This window comes from Muscardinus avellanarius, assembly GCF_963383645.1.
Source record: "Muscardinus avellanarius genome assembly, chromosome: 12".
NCBI classification, from domain to species: Eukaryota; Metazoa; Chordata; class Mammalia; order Rodentia; family Gliridae; genus Muscardinus; species Muscardinus avellanarius.
Window position 1 is genome coordinate 82,979,337 of NC_137798.1, and position 15,251 is coordinate 82,994,587.

The 15,251-nt window shown below is 41.4% G+C and overlaps 1 protein-coding gene across 14 annotated transcripts in view; it reads left to right on the plus strand.

Moving 5' to 3' along the window:
• The window catches only part of NRXN3 (neurexin 3), a gene marked incomplete at both ends in the record, with an annotated part of 1,617,361 nt that overhangs the window by 475,173 nt on the left and 1,126,937 nt on the right, over positions 1–15,251 (plus strand). For all 14 annotated transcript variants that reach the window (XM_080707448.1, XM_080707461.1, XM_080707458.1 and 11 more), the window contains 2 exons: positions 7,169–7,607; positions 12,294–12,677. In XM_080707448.1, coding sequence (XP_080563574.1) covers positions 7,169–7,607; positions 12,294–12,677 — 823 coding nt within the window. The remainder of the gene's footprint in view (positions 1–7,168; positions 7,608–12,293; positions 12,678–15,251) is intronic.

Below are 15,251 nucleotides of genomic sequence, written 5' to 3' on the forward strand. Positions count from 1 at the left end.
TGGACCATGGGTTTACCCTAGTGCCCTAAGACAGGTTCACAAGTCTTGGTTATGCCTTTAATGGGTTATGTGATCTTAGACAAATACCTACGTACCTCTTCTGAGCCTTAATGTCTTCTGTAAAATGGGTCTCATATCATGTATTTCACCTAACTTTTTGAAAATAATATATAAGTGTTTTAAGGAGCCTGTATAGTGTTTTAAAGAGACTCTCCATAGGTGATAACTATTTTTATTACATAGTGTTATACTCGTAGTTTGCCTTACTTCTGATATTGCTTCTGTATGTCTCTCTAACAGCATGGCAGAATAGAAATATATTTATTCAGATATTCTGTCTTACTCTGAGACTCAGTCCTCAGCATTTTATTGGTGAGTTACAAATTCAAACAGCAGTCTTTCCAAACTCACCAACGGAGTACTAAGACCAACCTGTCACTCTTTGTGACTCCACTTCTCTACCTCCAAAGCTGTGTGACATGTTACCCCATGGGGAACCATTCATTTTTACTCTGTCTTTAATTGTTCCTTGCTGGGGCAACTTGTCAACCAAGGCTGCTTTCTGTCACTTGATGCCACATCTCTTCCAAGTTCAGTCAGTCAGAGGGGAACATGTGTTTAATTTAGAGCCATTTTATAGAGGACACTGTATCAGACACTAATTCACCTTGGGAAGTCCAGCAGGGCTCCCTGCCTCTGTTCCCTGGTGCACTAAGTCAAGGTACCAGTGCACTTGTGCATGTTTCTGGCTGTGGTTCTGCAGAGTGGGTGGGTGGATGAGGAAGGTAAAGATGTTAGCAATGGAGCATCTTAGCTGAGCATCACTGGGATTCAAGATTTTTGTGACCTGTTCCTTTCTTCTGGGTGGGATATTCTCACTGGAACCTCTTATCAGGGCCCTCTCGGTTTCCAACAGAACCCCAACATTATTGAAGATGATTTGCTATCATTTGTTCCTATGTTTGTGTGCCAATTTAGAATTTTCTATGTTCTACAATGTATAACATCCCTTTTGATCTTGATAGCAGCCCTGGGAGGACAGAGGGGTCAGTTCTAAGCACTGGCATTAGGCTACTTTTGGAAATGGGTAAAATGAGACTCAGAAGGTTACCTACCTCTCAGCGAGAAAGCCGTTGGCTCTCTTTTTACAATAGCAGGAACTCTATATAAACAGATAAATTATTTGGGGACCATGGAGTGGAGAGGGCTCACCTTCCAAGAGGCTTTGGGAGAAGTCTAATTATCTGTGTCTGGCCAGTCTCTGGCCTTTGATTCTCCTGCCTGCCTTTCCAGGAGTCTGCATGTGGGCTCTTTACCTTCTGCCCCAATCTCAGTTATGTGTCCTTCTCTTCTCAGAGAAGAGTTGCTCTTCATATCCCTTTAAAAGGCCTCTTTTTCTTTTCTCCTGTCCCTGGCCTCCTTGTAGGGATGCCTGAGCTCTCTTTCCATTTATTGTTCAATGGAGTCAAGCCTTTGTCTGCCTCTTTGGGATGAACTATTGTTATCCACTAATAAGTAACCTATACATGGAGCTCTACTCATAGGCATTTTATCCACATGCAGAAAAGGCCAGAGTGACTCAGCCACAGAGATCTCCCATGCTGAAACACAATACTGGGGGTGAGGAAAGAGGCACCGCCAGTCTTTAAACTTGTATTGTCTCCTTTCCGGTTCACTTACTTGGGTAAGCAGCTTGAAGTGTTTCCCTTTGTGCATGGGCAGTCCTGGAAAGCTAAACAAGAAATTCAGCTTTTGAATTGGGAAGATGAGCATGCATGACTTTCCACTGTTGACAATGAGTTTCACGAGTTATTCCAAGTGTCTGCAATGGAAAAGCACATGGACTGTGGAGTTGACTGCCTGGGTTCCAGTTCTCTTCAGCCATTTACTGACTCCGTGGCTGTGAGCTGATTCCTTAACTACTCTCTGGGTCTGTTTTTGCATTTGTAAAATGAGGACATGGTTGCAGGTATCCTACATGGATGTTGTAAGGATCTGATGAGATGTGGGTGATAAAACTCTGCTACAGTATCTGGTAGTAGATGCTCAATAAATGTTAGGATCATTATTATTCTCAGTGGTATTGACTAGGGTTAGGTTCACTGTCAAGGTTACATAATAGATGACATATTTCCAATGCTTTTTCAGAGTCATATATCACTCTTTTAATACCTAGTAAAAAGCCAAACATCTCCACTTGATTGTCTACTAGTTATAGAAGGAAGAAGGGAAAGAGTTCTATATTTGTGTTAAATGATATGTACTTAAGTGACCCATCCAATTAACTTCCACAGAACTGTATTGTGGCTTATTTTGGCTCCTGAGCCTTGTTTTACTGAAAATGGAAGCAAAAATACAACTTTCTTAGGGCTAGGTAAAGGATGAAATGAGACTAACAATAAACACAACAGCCATTTCCTAAGTAGCTGAGACTTTTATGCTCATAATATGTGCCACTTATTTGTAAGTGTTTTATGTGTAATAAACTATTTTATCATTATCAAGTAGATTACCCCTATATTACCATGTTGAGAGGAAGAAACAGACTCAAAGAAGTTACTTTGCCAAAGTGGCATAGCTTGAAAATGGTGCATGAAGGATTCAAACCTAAATCTGTCCTAAGTTAGAATTTGTTTTTTTTTTATTTTTTTTTCTTATTTTATTTTTTTAAAATTTTTATTGGTGCACTGTATTCATACATCATAGTGGGATACAAACTTTTGTAGACATACATGCACACATCACCCAGTCAGCCCCCACCCGATCCCCACCCCATTCTCTCCCCAGCCCTCCTTCCCATGCTTGGGTTAGTGGTTGACATCTAGTATTATAGCAATTTATCAAAAATTAAAAATGATAATCTCACATAACAGTTTCATTTGTCTGATACCAAACTTTTGATAACTTAAAGATAACATTTCAATATTTCTTTTTGCTTTCTTTCTTACCAGAAAATATTTTTTTCTATTTTTTAGATGAAACTATCATATATTTATATATTTATTTTTCAGAAAAAATCTATCCTAATATGGAATATGGATTCTAGATACCCAAAACGATCTTGAAAAAGAACAAAGGTAGAAGATATATATTTTCTGATTTCAAACCATATAAAGCTACAATAATTGAAACAGTGTAGTACTGTTCTAAAGGCAGATATATAAACCATTAGAGTTAAATACAAGCCTAGAGCTAAATTTTTCCCTATATTGTCAAGTTATTTTTGACAAGGTTTCCACGAACATTTGGTGGTGGAAATAATAATCTTTTAATTAAATATTGTTGAAAAATAATAATTACATGGAAAAGAATAAAATTGGACCCTTACCTAATCCCATATACAAGTATTAACTCAAAATAGATAAAAGACCTAAATATAAATCTTAAGACTATAAACTTTTAGAAGAAAATCTGGGTCATAAAACCTCAAAACATTGAAATTGGCAGTGATTTCTTGGATATGATTTCAATGGCACAGGAAACAGAAGAGTATACAAACTCCCTAAAAAAAAAAAAAAAAATATTGTATATCCAAAGACAATGTAAACAGAGTTAAAAGTTACTAATAGAATTGGATAAAATATTTCCAAATGCTATATCTGAAGGTATATTAATATTCCAACTAGAAATCCTAAAAATTAACAACAATAAAGGCAAACAATACAATTTAGAGATAGGTAAAAGACTAACATAAATAATGAATCTCCACAGATAACCAATCGTAGTTGTCTGTTGAATGGAAAATCTTGTTTCTCTGGTTCTGGTGTGTGTTACCTATTTCTTCTTTGTAGTTAATCTCTTTGAGTATTTTCTCTAGCGCTGGTTTTGAAGACATAAATTCCTTTAGTTTCTGTTTGTCATGGAAGCTTCTTATTTTTCCATCTAATTTGATAGAAAGTTTTGCTGGGTAGGAAATTTTTGGCTGGAAGTTGTTTTCTTTCAGAGTTTGGAATATGTTACTCCAAGCCCTTTTGGCTCTCATGACTAGGTTTGGGAAGTCTGGAGTGATTCTAATTGGTTTGCCTCTGAATGTCACTTGGCCCTTTGTTTTTGTTGCCTTTAAGATTCTCTGCTTGGCTTCCACATTGGTCATTTTGACAATTATGTGGCGTGGGGTTCCTCTTCTCCGATCCTGTCTAAAGGGAGTTCTATAAGTTTCCTGGATCTGTGTATCAACCTCTTGCTCTATGTTTGGAAAATTTTCTGCTATTACTTCCTTGAAGAGATTGTTGATCCCTTTGGTTTCACTTTCTTTTCCCTCCTCTATTCCAATTATTCTTAGGTTAGCTCTCTTAAAATGGACTCATATTTCTTCAATGTCAGATTCCTGCTGTTGGATATTTTTTTCTAGATTAGAAACCATGCGTTCAGTTTTGGAATGATCATCTTCTAAGAGCGAGATTCTGTTCTCCATGTGGTCTAATCGGTTGTTTGTGCTTTGAATTGAGGCCTTTCCTTCATTAATTGCATCCTTTATCTCTTTTTGGCTCTCTCTGAGTTCTTTTCGAAGCACCTCTATTATTTCTACAGTTATTTTCCTGATTTGATCTTCTAGAAATCTCTGATTTTCAGTTTTATCGGGTTCTGATGTTGTGGGGTTGTGGGCATTCATTGCTCCATTGTTATTCCTCTCTCCCATGATTTCGGAAGTTTGTGCCTTCTCTGGGTTCTTCCCTGGGTCACTACAGCTTCACTTAAGGTGCTCTGGATCTCGAGTCTGTAGTATCTTAGACCCCACTACTCCTTTACTGGGTTGTATCACAGAGTCTCCGACCCAGGGAGTCGATAGAGGCTGCTTTATGGGGGGTGCCAGGTTGCACGTTCTCCTATGGTGTGATATCTCTGCCATCGCCACTCCCCCACTGGGTCAAGTCCCAGGGAGTACAGTACTGGGATTTCTCCTCTGTGGCCCGCAATTTGATTCACTGTTCTTGAGTTCGCAGATGTAGCTGTACTGGACTCGGTGAATTCGCTGCTGCTGCCACTGGTGGCAATATGGTGCCGCTGCTACGCCCTCAGCCATGAGGCTGGCTTATTTCTTCTTGGTTTTGAGTTCCACTCTGAGTCCCTGCAGCGTGTGCTGAGCTCAGCCACTGGGAGCTTTAGGTGCTCCCTGAGCTGAAAAATCCCGCCTGGCTGTTCCGCAGCGGCTCACCTCGGCTTGCTGTAGCCGTTGGGTGAAGTCGCCGCTGCCGCCGGCAGTATGTCGCTGCTGCCGCATGCTCGGGCGTGAGGCCAGTGTATCTCCTCTGTGGCTCTGAGCTCTGTTTTCAGTCCACTTTCTCTCTGAAGCCTGGTGATTTTTTTGTTTCTCTGGTGATGGTGTTTTCTGGCTATGAAAGGCGCTGATTTTGTGGTAATGGAGATTGGTTGTTAGTGGGGCTCTTAAGCCCCGCTTTTCTCGGTCGCCATCTTCCCGGAACCTAAGTTAGAATTTGAATGAGTTAATGTAAAGGAAATAGCAAAGTACTTATAGACTCAATACTCACATTTTAGTCCTTTTCCCCTCCAATTTTCACTGACAATGATGATGATGATGATAATGATGATTACTAATAGCAGTACTGGGGATTGAACCCAGCTACTTTCTCTTAACTAGATCCTCAGCCTTGTTTAATTCTTTACTTTTAAACAGAATCTTTCCAAGTTGCTGAGGCTGGCCTTGAACTTGTGATCCCCTTGACTGAGCCTTCCCAGTACAGGCATGCACCACCATACCTGTTCCTAGTTTACCACTGATATATGATTATAATACCACTCAAAGATCAGAGCACTGAGAACCATCCCAGGGAACTATTTCAAAATTGAGTTCTCAAAAGAGTAAAACTTCCTTGAAACTCCAATTTTAGGGAACTAAATTGACCCCTTCTTTAATATGGATTCCAACCAAGTTTGTAATCGTCTCCTTACCCATCCACTCACCCACTCAATGTGGGACAATGAATGTGGTCAGGCAGAGCTGTACTGGTGCCTTGGGTAGGTCATGGAGGCAGAAAGCTCTGCTGGACCTCATTACAGGACAAATCATATATGTGCAGTGTTTTCTATTAATTTTTGAACTAAATACATGTCCCCAAATTGACTGGTCTAGGGTTTCAGGGTATCTCATGCTACCACCACATTGAAAGTCTCAATGTGCAAAAACTCATGGATTCTCTTCTTCACTGACTCAGAATGCTCAATCATTTTTCAAAAGAAATACAAACACATGATTAAAAATTGAACAGTATAAAAGTCTACTGAGAAAAGTCTCCCTCCAACTTTGAATCTGAGTGTCACAAATCCACTTCCCAATGACAGTCTTATTATTCCTTGTGTTTCTTGGAAAAATATTTTATGCTTATATGAACATATATACTTATAAGACACTCAATCCCCCCTCATTTTAACACAACAACAATAGTGTAGCGCACACTGTCCTGTTCCTTGATAACTTTGCTTAGCAATATGACTTGGAGGGTCTTCATGTCAAAAACCAGAGGCATAACTTCATTTTAAGAACATATAATATTCATTATAAGAATGTGTCAGATGAGTCAAAAGTGGTGGAATAGGCCTGTAATCCCAGTACTTTGAAGGCTGAGACAGGAAGATCACAATTTAAGATCAGCCTTAGCAACTTAGTGAGACTCTTAGCAACCTAGTGAAAACCTGTTGCAAACTAAAATAATAAAATAAAAAGAGCCAGGTGTGTGCCTCAGAAGTAGAATGCCCCTGGATTCAAACCTGGTACCACAAAAAAAAAGGAAGAATAAAAAAAAGATGTGTCATGTGTTGTTGATGGTCATTTACATTGTTTCTGATCTTTTACTAAGGAAGCTTCAGAAAATAGCTTTTGATGAAAATATGTGCATCCATACAAGTTAAACTCTCTTGAGTTTTACCTGTCATCTCTCATCTTGCCTAACTTTCTAGTAAAATTAGAAATTGGCCAGAAGAAGACAAAAGGAATATAATGGTCATGTAGAGACCTATTTAGAACTTGCGTACACCCCGGCCATTTCTTTGGATGCTTTTTTGAGTTCTGTGTCTTGCATTTCTCATGTTGCTTCAGACAATTATGTCCTGAAGCCTCTTCTTGGATCTTTCTTTTGGGTGCCCTGTGAGTGATGGATGGATACTGCTTACAAGATTGATTCACATGGCACTTTTGTTTGGCTTCTGACAGGTTGTTTATAAGAATAATGACATCCGACTGGAGCTGTCTCGCCTGGCCCGGATTGGGGACACCAAGATGAAAATCTACGGTGAGGTTGTATTCAAGTGTGAGAACGTGGCCACACTGGACCCCATCAACTTTGAGACCCCAGAGGCTTACATTAGCTTGCCCAAGTGGAACACCAAACGTATGGGCTCTATCTCCTTCGACTTCCGTACGACTGAGCCCAATGGCCTGATCCTCTTCACTCATGGAAAGCCCCAAGAGAGGAAGGATGCTCGGAGCCAAAAGAACACAAAAGTTGACTTCTTTGCTGTGGAACTACTCGATGGCAACCTGTACTTGCTGCTTGACATGGGCTCAGGCACCATCAAAGTGAAAGCCACTCAGAAGAAAGCCAATGATGGGGAATGGTACCATGTGGATATTCAGCGCGATGGCAGATCAGGTAGGATGAGGCAGGGGAGGTAACTGAGCCTAGAGGGAAGCTGTAGCTTTTCCGATTTCTCCTGGCTTTATTTTTACTTTCATGTTTGCATGCACATGCCTGTTGGTTCTTCAGCATTATTATGTTTCTGAACCAGACACCTGTCTCATGGATGCCTCAGATTCTCCTGCTCATCTTCCTTGTTACTCTCTGCACAATCATTGCAGTGATCGTTATAAGATCCTAAAGCTCAGGCTAGTTTTACGAGTAGAATTTCCTCTTACCAATGCAATTGTCACATTACTGGTCTGATATTCCCCCACCCCTTCCTTCTCCTTTTTCTCTTCACCATGGAAACAAACTGTGACATCAAAAATGCTGCATTATTTGATTGCTCTGTAGGATAAGCCTTACCATGCAAGAGTTTATGCAAGGATACACCCTTCAGTAATTGGCAAAAGACATGTCGCAAGGAGAAATTATGACAAAAAAGGAAAAGGCAAATTAATTTTTCCTGAAGTCATGTTCAATTTAAAGCCTTCCTTTGGTGTGAAAGGCTGTATTTCACTGGGCTCAGACCTCACTAACTCTCCCTTCCTCTTCATAACCTTATACATTTGGTTTAAATGGCTTTGTTTGTTTCTGCAGCTGCAGATCAAACAAGCTAGCCCCAGGCAGTACATAGCTACACTGGAACAGTAACAGAGAGGAAACACACACACACACACACACACACACACACACACACACACACACACACGGAATAGAGTGTCTGGGGCTTCTGAGTGCCTGAATAGCCTGGCTAGCTTTCTAGGGACCCTGTGACAATGAAGGTTACATTCTGTGTTATCAGAAAGCTAAAGAGCAGGAATTAGAATATTTGAATTTTAGACTTATTTTCCAATTCCCCATTTAGTTGGTTTATAGTTAAGAAGGATCTTGGTTACATTCATCATATTTGTATGGATTCACTCTCCTTGTGAAGATAAAGCCCTCATTTGGAAATTTTATTTCTGGGTACATTTGGTCAGTAAGAGAAAGCAATAGTATCCCCAAAGGGCTGAAAGCCAGAAATGGCTGAGTTTCGGTAGATGGCTTTTCTGCACAATTCCAGAGCTAGAGGGATGCAGAGATGAGCAATGTTGCCCTTAGGAAAAACTGGATGGGTTCTGGGTAGAGGACAGAAGGTTGGCAGATTGCAACCCTGGAAGTTTTATTGCCCAATAGGAATCTCTATCGACTGAAATCTGATCGGAACCAAGAGTTTTCAAATTAAATGTGCTTATTAAGCAAGAATGAATAATTTTTGTTTTTTAAGAGTGAAAAACACAGGCAAAAATAATTTATCCAGAGGCAGAATCAATCTCTCTCTTTCTCTCTCTCTCTCTCTCCCCCCTCTCTGTCAAGTTATCAATAAAACAATAAAATGTGAGCAGGAACATAGCTAGAAAGCTGACTCAAAATTAAAAAGAAGAAAACACAAAAACCCATTGCTATTGCTTAAGACAATATGTGGAGTTGGGGCAGGGTTGACAGTTCTGTGTCTGACTTAGACCTTGACACAGCTTAAAAGTTACCTATATGCACTGTATATAAGCTAGAACATATTGAGTTGCCATATGTTTATTTTTCTTTATTCCTAACATGAATTGTTTGTTCAAGTAAGGTAGCTATTTTGTTTTACTTTGTTTTGTTAGAAGCATCAGTGGGCCCATCATCAACAAATATATTTGTGTTTCCGAAGCCTTGAATTTTATACCTGGCAGCTAGAGTGCTGAACCAATGCTTTGAGGTAGTGTTGAATTTGATAAAAGCCTATACAAATTGACTGCATAAACAAATAATTGCTTCAAGAAAGTGGTGTGACTTAACATTTTAATATGCTAAACATCATGTCTTTATGAAGCTATTCTATTTCTTAATATATTGTTTTCAGTTATGGTTTCAGTCAGTATTCTCATGGCTATGTTCTAAATACCTGACAGGTACCATTTAGAGGAGGAAAGGTTTATTGGGATCATGGTTTCAGTGGCTGAATTGGCCTCAGATTGGAATGATCCATTGGGTCATCTCAGAAGCATACATGGCAGTGGTGGTAGAGGCTGGGTTCATGGGGTTGGGAAATAGAGCAGGGTGACAGCTCGTGTCAGCACATGGCAGAAGAAGAGAACAAGGAACAGCAAGTTTTAGTAGCTTGCCCTGGAACTACTATCCCCAGTGACCCCTCCCCAGCAAAAGTCCTACCTCTAATATGGCTGCCTTGACTACCACATGAGGTCTGGAGGACATTCTAAATCCAAACCACAATAGTTATAAACCTACACCAAAATGGTTCTTTGTAAAGACAAGTGTATCTGAATGTGGCACCACCTTCTCCAGTTATCCTAAATAATATAACTAAAAGGTGATCTAGGAAAGCTTTTGTGATCATGCTCCCATTGGGGATGTGAGTCTTAAATCTAATATGTACATTCGAAACAGTTGTGGTCACATATCCAGAGGTCAGATTTTCCTTAGGGTGTACAGAAGGCTAGACATTTTACATTGATTCAAATACTGTCCTTACTTGACAAGATATGTTTCCTCTTTTAGCTGGTGATCACACTGGCTTTCTGGGCATGTGGAGAGTAGAGAAGGGAAACTGTGCAAGAAAAAATACTAAGAGAACAAACCTCAATTTCATCATAAAATAGAGACGATAGTAACTCTGGTTTAAGTTATTAAAATACAACAACAAGTGTGCCTAAATGGGCTGGGTACAGAGTTCAGTGGTAGAGAGCATGTTTTGCATGTGTGAGAGACCCTAGGTTTGATCCTAGCACCAAAGGTTAATCAATAAAAGTCAAAATCAAAAAAGCAATAAAACACTTAAAATGAAATGCCATTGTTGTTGTTGCATAGGTTTTGAAACAAGCAAAACACAAAGGCAGAGCAAAGGAAGAAACGAGAGAGAGGCAGGGAAGCAGACTGTCACACTCCCGCTTCAGAGGCTCCTTAGTGTCCTGTCTACTCTACTCCCATGCCGGCTTGTAATTTAGAGCACATTTCACTCTCTTGATCTCATTTGATCTTCTCAGCCCTCAGGTTACACCCTTCTTAGCTGATGGAATTAGGGCTCAGACAAGAGAGACAGACATGAAGTCTGCCTGATAGATGGTACCACCTAGTTGTCATGGTACCAATAATATACTTCAAGAATAACAAATATATATATATATATTTTTTAATTCTGGCAGCATGTTTATATATTGCCTAGTACATTTTCCTGACTTTACAGTACAGGAAATTGAGCTATGAAGTGGTTTAGGGGTTGGCATAGTGTCAGAAATCCACTTTTAGGAGCAGAATCCCTGTTCCCAAGTACCCAGGTCAGGTACGAGGGTCTATCTTCTAGAATCTCATCTGATAGTGCCCATGAGCCATCCCCACCTGGATCTGGCCCTGTCCCTGGCCTTATCTTCTGTGTAGCCCTCTGGCCTCCTTCACTCCCTATCCTCTTTCCTCCTGCAGGGCCTTTGAGGGTGTCCTTCCCTCTACCTGGCATGCTTTTTTTTCTGGACTTTGCACAGCTGGGTCCTCTTAAACATCTAATTTCAGCTTCCATTTTTGTTGTCTTCATAGCACCTGCCATTAACCAAATTCTTTTGTTTATTGTGTTATTTATTTTTTCATCTATGTGCTCTGGAATGTCAGCTCAATGGGAGGAGGGATATGTCTGTCTAGCTTATCTCTGTGCCTAGATCTGTACCAGAGACAGCAGAGGTATTCATTATGCATTTATTAAATGAATCAAGAATCATGTTTCAGTTAAAAATGTGTCAAATGTAATGCTGCAAGTAGTCACTGACAGGGCTGGGAATTAAGACCAGTGTAAGTGTGGTGGTGAATAGAGGGAGGAACAGAAGGGGAAGCTCCATCCTTTGATGGAGGGTAAGAAAGCAAAGAGGATTTAAGCAGTGTACACTTACAAAACCCTTATTCAACCTTACAGCCAATTAGAAGTGTTCTTCACATATAATCTTATTTAACCAATCACTAACAACCCATGAGCCAAAGAAAATTATTCTTCCTTTTTTTTTTTTTTTGCAGTATTGGGGATTGAACCCAGGGGCATTCTACCTCCAAGTACATCCCCAGCCCTATTTTTTTATTTTTTATATTTGAAACAGGGTCTCACTAAGGTGTGGAGGGCCTCACTAAGTAGCTGAGGCTATCCAAGAACTATGATCCTCCGGTCTCAGCCTCTCAAATGCTGGGATCACAAGCATGCACCACCACGCCCAACTTATTTTCTCATTTTACAGATGAAACAAGATGCAGAAAAGGATGTCATTTCCTCAAGATTCTGCAGCTCATAAAGGCAGAGCTGGGATTATTACCCAGGCAGGAACTGTATTGCTCTCACCCTGTTTGGTTTGCTACCTCTCAGCCAAGATGGTTAAATAGAGAAAAGATACACTAGGGGCTAGGCCACTGGGAGTTAACTGGATCTTTCTATGGGCCAGATTGTTTTAGCTGGCTGATATTGGAGCCAAATGGCCCAATCGTTGGTTCCACCTTCCTGCAGCATCTCATTCTCCTGCATGATTGCCTTTCTCGTGGTCAGGCAGCACTGGTCTCCGAACTGGCCTAATGGTTGGCTTTCATTTGGTTAATCACTTCGTGGGCTCACCTGAGAGTCCTTAACTCTGTCTCCTTCCACCTCAGGTACCATATCAGTGAACAGCAGGCGCACGCCTTTCACCGCCAGCGGGGAGAGCGAAATCCTGGATCTGGAGGGAGACATGTACCTGGGCGGGCTGCCGGAGAACCGCGCGGGCCTCATCCTCCCCACCGAGCTGTGGACCGCCATGCTCAACTATGGCTACGTGGGCTGCATCCGAGACCTGTTCATCGACGGGCGCAGCAAGAACATCCGGCAGCTGGCGGAGATGCAGAACGCCGCGGGCGTCAAGTCCTCCTGTTCACGCATGAGCGCCAAGCAGTGCGACAGCTACCCCTGCAAGAACAACGCTGTGTGCAAGGACGGCTGGAACCGCTTCATCTGCGACTGCACCGGCACGGGCTACTGGGGAAGAACCTGCGAGAGGGGTGAGTCGGCCTTTGGGGTGGTGAGATCCGGGTTGAGTAGTAGTGAGGTATCACCGGGGGATCCCTGGACACCCTGAGGCATTGTTCTGGCTGTGCTGATCTTTTTCCAAAGGAGAGTCCTTGGGTTCACTAATTTCAGAACAAACTTTTCTAGTTCCAAGTGCTTGGATTTGTATGGCGGATTGGATAGCAGAACTGAAAACGTTAGAATAAATATTACCATGATCACGGTATACTCTTGATTAAATATCTTCTATTTAGAAAGGATGAATACCTTAGGAATTCCAGGAGAGCTGAGCAACTGGTCATTTTATTCCTTTAACTTGGACTTTTTTTTTTTTTTTTTTTTTGGTGGTACTGGGGATGGAACCCAGGGGCCTTCTACATCCGGGCTACACTCCCAGACCTCCCAGACCTATTTTATACTTTATTTGGAAACAGGGTCTCTTAAGCCAGCTGAAGCTGGCTTCGAACCTGCACGATCCTCCTGTCTCAGCCTCCCAAGTGCGGGAATTACGTGCACCACCACTCCCAGCTAACTTGGACTTTTTTAAGGCTGTCTCCATGCTAACTCCTGGGTTAGGCTTTAGAAGCTTTAGAATACAATATGGAGTAAGAAGGACCTTTCTCTGTCCTTACCAAATGTGCTGCCTTGTGGAATTAAATAACTAATTACAAACACGGTGGGCTTTATAAGGGGCAGGTGTAATGGATTGGTCACAAAGGTGAACTCTGGGGCTAGACTACAAGAGACTGAACCTGCATGGAGTCATGTGAACTTTATCAAGGACATATCTCTGAGACTTGATTTCCTCATTTGTAAAATGGAGGTAGTCAATCGACCTCACCAGATACTGATGATGACTAAGTGATTAAGGAGTTTCTAAAGTATGGCAAGCACTTAGTAAATGTTAGTGACTGGTGAACATAATTAAAGGGGAGTTTAGGAGAAGTTAGAAAGGCCCTTATACGAGGACCCAACATGCTGTGGGGGGTTCAGACAAAGCTATGTAAAGAAGAAATGCCTAAATTAAGACCTAAAATATGAGCAGGAGTTAGCTTGGCAAAGAAGTGGGAGAAAGGAGTGTGGTCTACACAAGATCAGCATGTGGCAAAGGAAAGATGTGAGGGGAAGTGAACAGAGTCCAGAATGGGCTGGATGCTTTGCTCCTTTCTCAACCAAGTCCATAATAGGATAGGGGGGTATGAAAGATGGCTAAAGGAGTGAGGGCTGACCCTTTAGAATAGGCCAGAATGTGGGGGAAGGGAGCCCCTTTCCATTTACAACTTTAGCACCTTGGCACTGAACAGAAATTTGGACAAAGAGCAAAAATAAAGGTTAACAAAGTGATAACAGCAAGACAAGGAGATTTCAGTCTATAAGCCATACCCATATTGCAGCCTGGTGTTTGTTTACCCAGTGTGCCCCAAACAAAGCCAAGATGGCTACTCACGGTTGTTAGCCTCTGTTTTATTGAAAGGATACTTTACACAGTTACCAAGTATATGTTGGGGATCTCCTTTTAGGACTTTGAGGATATACCTCATCTGTAATAAACATGGTTCCCACCCTCAGGAGCTTTTTCATTTAGCTGATGAATTGAGGTATTGACACAAGAAACAGTGATGTGGTGATAACGGGGCAGCAGCATTGGCTCTGTTGGTGGACATAGAGTAGAAGGACATGGAGATTCAGTTAAGGAAAGAACACATTGATAACAGACCTGCAGGATCTTTGCAAACTTTTCTTACAGTCAGACTGAAAGCAGACATCGGACATTGGGGTGAAGGGGAAAAAAGAGCTGTCTTGTAGCTTATGGAATTTAAATTCAGATCCACTGACTTTTCAAAGCAGCAACAGCCATAACATGAGCTAAGATGAGGAGGCAGCCATCTGGAATAAAAATTGGCCACATGGGGCTGATAAGTCTGTCAAGTGCTTGGACTCTTTCCAAATATCATTTGTAGGGTAGCCTACCCTGGTGCTGGTTTGGGGAGATAGAAAGGTCATTTGACCTCTCAGATGCATGAGGCTATTTTGATGTAAGTCAAAGATTTGCGGATATTCCGCTGCCTACAAAAGCCCCGTAAGAACAAGAGGCTACTTCTGACATCTTCTCCCTCCTGGCCTCTTCTAACCTTGTGGTGGTTGGAAGTAAAAGGCAGTGCCTGGAGCCAGCTGCACAAAGTTTCTAGGAGCTCATCTATCCCAAGGGCAAATCAATGGGAGTTGGTCCAAAATTTGCCAAGTACAGTGAAAGTCACTGCACCTTTTACCTTGTCACTCCTGACTAGTCATTAAAAGGCAACTGATTGGGAATATATGAGGGACAATTATTCTTGGTAGAGTGCAGCCAAAAGCCATCCATTCTGGCCAAATGAGAACGAGCTTGGCAAATTTCAGACATTTGATCTATACATCGCTCAAATCCCAGACGGTTCAACTGATTGTTTTGTTCCCCCACTAATTATTTTTTGCCCCTGTATTGTTCCTGACATCATGTTCAGAATGAGTCAGTGGAGTGGAAAAATGATAGGACTTCACTCTGTTAGCAAAGCAAACAGAGCTTCCAT